At 38.7% G+C, this 9,766-nt stretch overlaps 1 protein-coding gene across 1 annotated transcript; it reads left to right on the plus strand.

The window, feature by feature from the left end:
* The first annotated feature begins 715 nt into the window (after window positions 1-715).
* On the plus strand, window positions 716-9,528 carry LOC139983059 (uncharacterized). The gene is made up of 4 exons (XM_071996399.1): window positions 716-874; window positions 4,345-4,631; window positions 7,052-7,204; window positions 8,560-9,528. Exons 1-4 carry the CDS (start codon window positions 850-852, stop codon window positions 8,779-8,781), a joined length of 687 nt encoding a protein of 228 aa, XP_071852500.1. The 5' UTR covers window positions 716-849; the 3' UTR covers window positions 8,782-9,528.
* The last annotated feature ends 238 nt before the right edge of the window (window positions 9,529-9,766 follow it).

The raw sequence follows: 9,766 nt of genomic DNA on the forward strand, positions 1-9,766 counted from the left end.
GGTTTTAACAAATAGAAGCCAACACTTCTCTCCTACACCCCAATCCCCCCCCCCCCCCTTAGAATTTGAAGAAAAAAAAATTAAACAGTGTTTTATTTTCTTCTATATTTTCATAATTCTTACCACAATTTTCGTGCATGCATGATACGTTAACTCGCCTGATCGTGATATGACCTTATTAAAGGGTGTGAAGAATGGCGCACAAAGAAACGTCTCATGCCTGTAATTTCACCTAGTTTGGAATGAGGTGTAACAGAAGTGTTAGACACCACCGTCGATCCCAGAAAATACACACACAGCTTGCTACCATCGGTAATTAGACACTAGTGTACAGTCAATACATATACAGCTACGGTCAATACCCACAACACAGTGTACATAGCAGCGTGGACATCTCAGGTCTAGATAAAATATAACAAGGTATCACGTTTCATTACTTTCTGCATTTTGTAGCGAGAAGAAGAAAACGTCATTTGTAAGCAACGTAAATTTAGCTTTTTGAGAGCGCGGCACGCGGTTTGGGGCGAGTCTTCAATGCCTTTAAGCTAATTTATGACTCATCGGATCGTCATAGATGGCAACGAAATAAAAACACCCAAAACACAACAAATGGCCGCATAAGAAGAATAGCGACTTGCATGGTTCATCTCACAAACACAGGACCGATATATTTACTTTTCGTCTCTCATGCATGACAGATATCGGCATTGATTTTGTCACTGTTGGATTATACATGCTAGTTTGTATATAGGGTCTCATATATACTTATTAATAACAGTGTGTATCGTTTGTTAATGACGGATATTTTCTGGCCATGTTCCTCTTGCTATCTTGGAATAACTTGACACAATGAGCGGGATTTCTTCCATTGACAGTAAGTAGCAGATTTAATAACAATGCATTGGGACAATACAATGATATATATAGTTAAGTTACAATGTATATGAACAAAAGTCAGGCCTAAACATAAGGATTGTTAATAACTATTTGTATTTTAATGAGACTTCTTAAAGTCGATTCGAGTGTGTGGGTATATATGCTGGTAATTCATAACACTTTAACAACACTTGTTACACACACGAACTTTTATTTTTTCCGATTATTTTGACAGAAAATAAAGCGCATAATAACAGTATTATTTCTAGAATATCATATGAAATATATCATAAACCTCACGGGGGAAATTATTACAAGTTAAAAGTGTAGAAAAAACAAACTTACGTGGACCTGAAAATCAAATACATTGTGAACAGTCAAGATTTCTTTCGTCAAAGGTATTCCTCGGGATCACAGAAACATCTAATTTCAATTTACCATATTATTTTAACTTTTAATGTCCGCGCTGCCCGGCTGTCCGACTTTCTGACTGCTATGTTGCCCTGTTGCCCTTTGTTTCGGCTGACCAACTGTTGATGTGAAAGCAATCTAATCACGGTAAAATCAAATCGTTGAAAAGATCCAAAAATATATATTTCCACTGATACTCGTTACAATAATAAATTTTATTCACTTTTTAGGCATTTTTGTACAGATCAATAAAGACAAAAGAGATTTCCTGATCGATATTTTGTTCATTTCTATTGTTGAAAGAACAATTTTAATTATTTTAGGGATTGGCAACTATGTTTTCTTGATATACGCCAAGTGGCTCGCTTTCGTCACGGTACATCCGGGAACTGGCTCAATTTAAACAAAATGGCGCGACACATGAACTACATTCAAATCGTTTTTTCACCTCAAAGAAGGGATTTTTATGCTTTTCTATTGCTTTTACTGGAAAGACCATCTGTCAAAACTAAGAATGGATGCAAAAAAAGCAAGGGGTTATTTCTCCTTTAATGCCATAGACTTCTACTCCTCCAGTATCTTCATGTTCAAACTTTCATAAAGGAGTCTAAAATGTCAATTACATTGGTAAACACATATACTCATGCTGTTAGAATGTACATTTTCGAGACTCGCATATTTACTAATGACCATTCCAATATTACAGCTGACCAGGGTTATAGCTAGGAGAGTGTGAGTGCTGGTTAAATAAATTTGCGAAGCGTAGCGAGCGTAGCGAGCGAAGCTCTCGCATCTCACGGCCGGGGGTCCAGGGCCCGCTTAAGGGTGATTTTTGCTACTTTTCAGATTTACAATTGGTAAATAACAGAAAAAGGTGACGTTATTATCATGTTTTACGGCAAGGGAAAGATAAATTTGTTACTTTTGTTGTATTTCACAAGCATTTTACTATTTTTTTGTGCCGGCCAGTGGACTGTTTATTCACTTCCAATGCCGGCCGGCAGGCGTGAGTGGCGGTTACCACCGGCCGCCGCCGGCCGGCGTGGCAATAACCCTGCAGCTGACAATATCTGGCAAATGAATATAAAAGAAGCTCCAAGTACAGACTTAAAGGGTGTAAAGACTCGCGCAAAAAGAAACGTCTAATGCCGGTAATTTGACCTAGTTTCGAATGAGGTGTAACAGAAGTGTTAGACACCACCATCGATCCCAGAAAAAAACACACACACATCTTGCTGCCATCGGTAATCAGATACTAGTGTACAGTCAGTACATACAGCTGCGGTCAATAACAAAGCAACAAATTCAAGCACCAATGGCTTTGTACCTTCGGGAATTACCTTTACAGGTACTGCTCATGTTTATATGAGACAATATATATTTGTAAGTAGGCCTATTTGTCTATTTGGAAAGAGTAATCTACCTTTATTTGATTTAAAATAAAATAAAACTGTTAGCAAACAGCTTATTCACTAGAGAGCCTGTGTAAGAGAATGTGTAAAAAGTAAGTTGCCCTGACGTTTCGATCCTAGTAGGATCTTCTTCAAAGGCTAAATGACAAGTAACAGTAATAGAAGGGACAAAAACTTGTCTGTATTCTGTGCGTGGTTTTTGTCCCTTCTGTAACTGTTACTTGTCATTTAGCCTTTGAAGAAAATCCTGCTAGGATCGAAACGTCAGGCCCACTTACTTTTACACATTTAATTGATTTAAATCGCTTTCATGATCACACGTGACCAAAGTGACCATGTAACAGGGCTCGGCCAGAGGGTGTACTAGTTCAGCAAAATAATAAAGTTATTTGTTCGAGACCCATGATTTACATTTACTAGACTAATTTCCTGAAACTGTTTTATTAATTATCAGCTCATTTTATAGATTACAAAAAAAAAAAGGCTGATTGCGTTAATCTTCTTTCACTGCATGGGTACTCCGGACAATGTCAGACAATGTCAGACAATGTCAGACAATGAAATACTTATAACAAAAGATTAACGCATAAATGAAGTTCCACCATTAGCATCCTTTGTCTCAATATCTTGTCCCTGGCTCGCGATACTGAATGTTATATGTGCCGCATGTCTATATAGGTAATCCCACCCGATACTCATAGCTAGTACAGTAACTACTGTTCATGTTCCACAACCGTGCATCAGTAACTACTGCGCTGTGTTCGCAACACGGTAATATGTGTTACAGCTAGCACAGTAATTACTGGAAAGCTGTTACACGTTGAACTACGAGTCCGACAGGTGAAAATTTGCAGTAAGAAAAAACTTGCAGTAATTACTGTGCCACCTGTTACACATGTTACCGTGTTACGAACACAGCGCAGTAGTTACTGATGCACGGTTGTGGAACATGAACAGTAGTTACTGTACTAGCTATGAGTATTGGCTGGTATTCCATATAGTGGACAACGATAAGCATATTCTGTGACGGCATCATGACAAACCTTCTCCACAAAGCTTGACTTTTTCTCTTAGAATCTTCTTCTTTCTTCAAACTTGATGATCACAATGTGATAGATTTGGACTGTTTCTTAGTATAGCTCTAAATGTCCTCTATATTTTAGAAGTTACTCAAGGAGTCAATTATTTGTGGACAGATTATTATCCTCCGCCGGAAAAATATAATTTCAACTGATATGCCTCGATAACATATTATTGACTTGGGTCTTAACTTGGGTCTAACAGGAGTGTTAGCTCAGTGGTTAACTCCGGTGCCTTCCAATCATAAGATCCATAGTTCGAGTCACTCCAAGATTAATGTATGCCGTCCAGTTACAGAGTTGTTGACAATTGACAATTCATAATCATGGACGTTAAATATGAATCTAAGAGACTGACTTCGGTCAGCTTGTGGCTTTGATAAGCCAATGAGGCTTCTTTGCGAGCTCCTGCTTGCAGGAGGATCTAAAATACATACATACATACAACATATGCATTCCCAAAATATCAACAATTATGATTCTTTTTTGTTGTTGTAAATCTTCGCCATTCCTCCAAATTGTTCTCATTGTTATACATATATTGGTATTATACATTGTTAATACAGTGCGGGAATTTCGAGATGGGGGCGACAGAGGTCGAAATGACTATGCATACGCTGATCCGATTGAAGAGCTTGGGCGTGGCCGTAGAGCGGACAGACACCATCACGGAAGGGACCGCGGTTTTCCAAAGCACGATTACCGTGAACCGATATTTGTACAACCGAGAAGTCAACGGTTTCTATCGACCGGTCCTATTGTAACCACTCCCTCTATGGATCTACAAGTACCAAGTCGCCCGCAACCTCGATACCCACCTGGGGTAAACCCACATTACCCACCTCATAATGCTGTAAGTATATATATATGACATTCAGTTAAGTTAAAGCCTGTCTTCTTCTTCTTCTTTTTCTTCTTCTTCTTCTTCTTCTTCATTGAGGTCCCTTTATCATCCGACAGTGTGCTGATTGAGAATCATTTGAGCAGTTAAATTAAAAACAATAGCAGCTCTTGCGAAAGTGAGTGGTGTCTTATGCAGCAAATTCTCAATCAGTGACGGGGTAACAGGAGTGGGGGGACGCCAGGTTGGTGTGTGGGAACGGGTAGGAGAAAGCATACTTTAGGCAATGCCAATTGCAGTTAGTAGACATCTCGCGTTACCTAAAATTTTCGAATCTAACGATTTTTTAATAAGGTTACGGAATCATTAAGGACTACTGTATGAGACAATACTTTAGAATAAACATCTTAACCAGTCGATAGTCGGCTATGTGAAGTTGAAACCATATTTATATAATTTTAAATCCAACTAATATTGTATTTTACATCGGAGGGCTTAAGCTGACCAAATCTGTGTTCTTTTCATAATGGTCCTAATTATTTGGGGAACTATGGATATTCGTCAATGGGAAGCATAACTTCAGTTTGATGATCCTATTCTCATAGACGTATGTATCGCTCCAACTTGGTCTGTCTATTTTGCTAGACTAAGAGGTTCAGCCACTTTGATAAAATGCGACTTCGATGGGTAAATAATTTTTGTCCAACATGAGCATGTAGTAGTGGTATCGAGACAATGTATTATGTGAAGGTCCCTATTAATATGAAGGGTAAATATTTATCCTGCTGTGAATCATTGGTTAAGATTGAGAGAGACACCAAATTCGATAGTTAGCATTATAAACGCTACAAGAGATATAATGAATTTTGAACCCAAATGATCACTCATTCACATAACAAGGAAGTACCGGTCCTCACTTCATTGTTAGTATGACTGTGAGACCTGTATATAACTTCACACCTTTTTTTTGCCCCCACAAAATGGCAAGTTCGGTAAGTATTGCCTACAACTTGAACGTATACTTTACAAAGGGTGTCATTCCTATTTCCATGAAACTACACTTTAGGCAAGCAATTTTGTGTCGGCTATTCAAGTAAAATGAAGGCACAACCATCAGGGGCGAAGCCAGGATTTTCAAAGTTGAAGGCACGACTATCTGAGCGGAGAGCCACCATCGGATGGCGCGGAGCGTACAAGAAATTGTTGGTTGCGCAAACCCCCCAGAAGGCCGGAAAACGGCCCTTTCCGAGTGTTCATTCTGGTTACCTGGCCTCTTGCTAACTTGAGAAACCTCATTCAATATCACTTTTAAACCCCAAATAAACAAGAATTACTTCATAGTTTGTTTAGCGCTATATAAAAATTGTGTATCATTTTTATCACTATTATGCATGATGACTGACTGGACTAACCAGACTACTCTTTAGGTTTGGCTGATAATTACGTCAACATGTTAACAGAGTGTGGACGACACTTTACTGCAGCACGCTAAGAACCTGCTGTTCGAACCAGGGAGTTGTTCCATAACAACTCCCTGTTCGAACCATCTTTACTAAGTTACAGTTACTAGTGAAATACAGGGCCATCTTTTTAGATTCCTACACAGTCATTAGAAGAAACCGCCTTCGAGTATAAACGAAGTCGTCTGTTAGTAATTTTTCCCCCAGAGATGCATCTGCTGACCGGTCTTATATGTGTTACAACACACTTTTCAATTGACACTGATTAACGGATGTCTCTTATTCACACTATTTCAAACTGATCAAGCCATGTTCATTGAGAACATGTCACAGCATGTTGGATCATTTATGTTTGTTTAAAAGTAAGATGGCCTGACGTTTCGATACTAACAGGATCTTCTCCAGAGGCTAAATGACAAGAAACAGTAACATAAGGGGCAAAAACACGCACAGAATACAGACAGGTTAATGAGCATGGTGAACAAAATGAGATACATGTAAGGGGATTAGTAGACAAGGGTTCTAAGACAAAATCCACCAGGGGATTTTGTCCAGGGGGATTTTGTCCAGGGGGAATTTGTCCAGGGGGATTTTGTCCGGGGGGATTTTGTCCGGGGGGGGGGTTATGTCCGGGGGGATTTTGTCCGGGGTCACCGTAGACAAGGGATGGAGAGAAGAAAGAAAGAAACCAACAGGGGAAGACTGAGGAGAGGTAGGAGATAAACAATGGAGGGACAAAGATAGGATTAAGGGAAGGGGGTAGGAATAAACTGGAGAAGGACAAAGACAGAAAGGTGTGGAGAGAAGGGAAACAAAAATAATTTATGTTTGGCAGGTATAGGTATAGTCAAGGAACATCGCCCAAAAAAAATTGTCTTATTAGTCGGTTTCATGTTTCAAATATCAAGTCAGTTGTTTATATTTGTTTCAGCTATATAAATCCTTCAATTAGTCCTTTCTCTTCCATTTCAGTATCCCATCGGATACAATCCTACCTACGCTAGGAGACCCGGCTGTTGCCCAGGTCAAGACGATACCACGTTGGTGATTCTCGCTATATTTGTAATATGTTTCTGTCCTGCTGGATGGCTCTGTGGACTTTTTGCGTTATGCTGCGTATGCCAGGTAAACATCACTACAGCATAACACTTGTTTTTTTATTAGTTTGTTCTCTTGGTGGGAGGAAGGAGGTGGGTAGGAAATATTATTGTATTGCAATAAATCAAAATTAAACATTGCATATTGAACCAAAAAATAAATAAATACTGATCAAAGTATTAGCATTTATTAGCATTAACCCCACCACTATTAGCATTAACCCCACCACTATTACCTGCAACCTCACCACTATTATCATTAACCCCACCACTATTACCATCAACCCCACCACTATGAGCATTAATCCCACTAATATCAGCATTTACCCCACCACTGTTAGAATTAACCCCACCAATATCAGCATTAACCCCACCACTTTTAGTATTAACCCCACCACTATTAGCATTAACCCCACCACTTTTAGCATTAAGGTCCCCACCACTATTAGCATTAAGGTCCCCACCACTGTTATCATTAACCCCACCACTATCAGCATCAACCCCACCACTATTAGCATCAACCCCACCACTATCAGCATTAACCCCACCACTATTATCATTAACCCCACAACTATTAGCATTAACCCCACCACTATGAGTATTAACCCCACCACTATCAGCATTAATCCCACCTCTATTACCATAACCCACCACTTTTAGCATTAGCCCCACCACTATAAGCGTTAACCCCACCACTATCAGCATTTACCCCGCCACTATTAGCATTAACTCCACCACTATTACCTTCAACCCCACCACTATTATCATTAACCCCACCACAATTATCATTTACCCCACCACTATAAACATTAATCCCACTACTATTACCATTAACCCAACCGTTATTACCATTAACCCCACCACTATTACCATCAATCCCACTACTATTAGCATCAACCCCACCTCTATCAGCATTCATCCCACCACTATTACCATAACCCCACCAATTTTAGCATTAACCCCACCACTATAAGCATTGAACCCACAACTATAAGCATTACCCCACCACTATTAGCATCAACCCCACCACTATTATCATTAAGCCCACCACTGTTACCATTTACCCCACCACTATAAGCATTAACCCCACCACTATTACCATTAACCCAACCATTATTAGCATCAACTGTGATCTCATTGGTGCAGTTTTAAAAACTAGCCACAATATATCCTGTTTACACTTCTTATTGTGGTTCTTTGTTTTAAAAGAGAAACACACCAAATCAAAACCTGTTCTCGTAGAACTGCATTTATTGGAGAAATAAAAAAATGTTTAAAAAAAACAAGACTTGATAGCCGGAACTACATGTAACCATGAGAACTACATAACCACTGAAGGAGACACCGTATAATTTTGTGGCTATTTCTCTTTTATTACTGCAGGCTAGAGAAACCGACGCCATGGGAAATTATGAGCAAAGCCAAAGAAATAGGGACTATTCACTCTACTTGTCATTAGCTGGAGGGTGTTTTGGGATTATAGACGCCGTTTTGGGAGTATTGGTCTTAATATTATGGGGGATTTACGTTGCTAATTGGTTCACTTTTTCCAATACTATCGCCAATACTGCCATCGCCGATGCTGCCCTGGACGCCTCTGGTTAAAGCTTTGCAGAATATTTACAGTTCATCGTTGCCATTCTGTTCCGACGTCATCAACATTCTATAATATGCACGATATTATACACCTCACAGTATGAGATACGAAATTTAGGCGAACTATACGTGGGCAGAATATTTTAAATATCGGTTACTTTCGGTTATACCTATATGATACTATCCTTTAGGTAACTGAAGGTAATTTTAAACGTTCTATACTTATACAGAATATTTTATATATTAGTTACTTTCGGATATTATTCTACAGGTAGCTGAAGGTACCTTAAGCGTACTACCTTTACGCAGACTATTTTAAATATCGGTTGCTTTCGGCTACCTATAGGATAATATATTTTACAAATCAGATACCTTCAGTTACCTATAGGATAATATCCTATACACAATTGTGTATCCCGAATGTAATTTAACGCATACGATGTCCTGTCTTTCATTCTAATTGATATTTTTTGACAACGATTTTTTTCCGGAACGAAACCTCTGATTTTTATTTTATTTTGGGGTCGTTATTGATGACCCTTTAGTTAGACAAGGCCCAGAAACATCCAGCGAAATAGAATAGCAAAATTGATCGGTTAAACTTGACAGTATTCGCCCACCCTTTACTTGAGATGATAAAAGGTGCCACGTTTAATATTGACCGAATGATATGTCTTTTTGAAAGTTCTTTAAAACCTCATCGGTTCGGAGGTAAACGTTTGGTTATTTCTGACACCCCCTTCCCCCCCCCATCCCTTTCCATTCCCTCAATCTAATTGGAACAAGTGTATATGTGTCACTAAACTTTCATATTATGCTTCAAAGCACTCTCACTGACAGTATGTACAGTATGAATAGACTAGTATTTAGTAGTAGTTTCTATAGTACTTCTATAAAATATATTTCACGAATTACTTAACAAACTTCCAGTACGTTTGCTGTCAATCATGATATATATATATATATATATATATATATATATATATATATATAT

This window comes from Apostichopus japonicus, chromosome 16, assembly GCF_037975245.1.
Source record: "Apostichopus japonicus isolate 1M-3 chromosome 16, ASM3797524v1, whole genome shotgun sequence".
Taxonomy (NCBI): domain Eukaryota; kingdom Metazoa; phylum Echinodermata; class Holothuroidea; order Aspidochirotida; family Stichopodidae; genus Apostichopus; species Apostichopus japonicus.

Excerpts from the sequence above, each read along its gene's own strand:
- LOC139983059 (XM_071996399.1), top strand. The coding sequence starts at position 850 with ATGAGCGGGATTTCTTCCATTGACA. Across the intron at positions 4,632-7,051 it reads ATTACCCACCTCATAATGCT|TATCCCATCGGATACAATCC; the intron begins GTAAGTATATAT and ends CTTCCATTTCAG. Across the intron at positions 7,205-8,559 it reads CGTTATGCTGCGTATGCCAG|GCTAGAGAAACCGACGCCAT; the intron begins GTAAACATCACT and ends TTATTACTGCAG.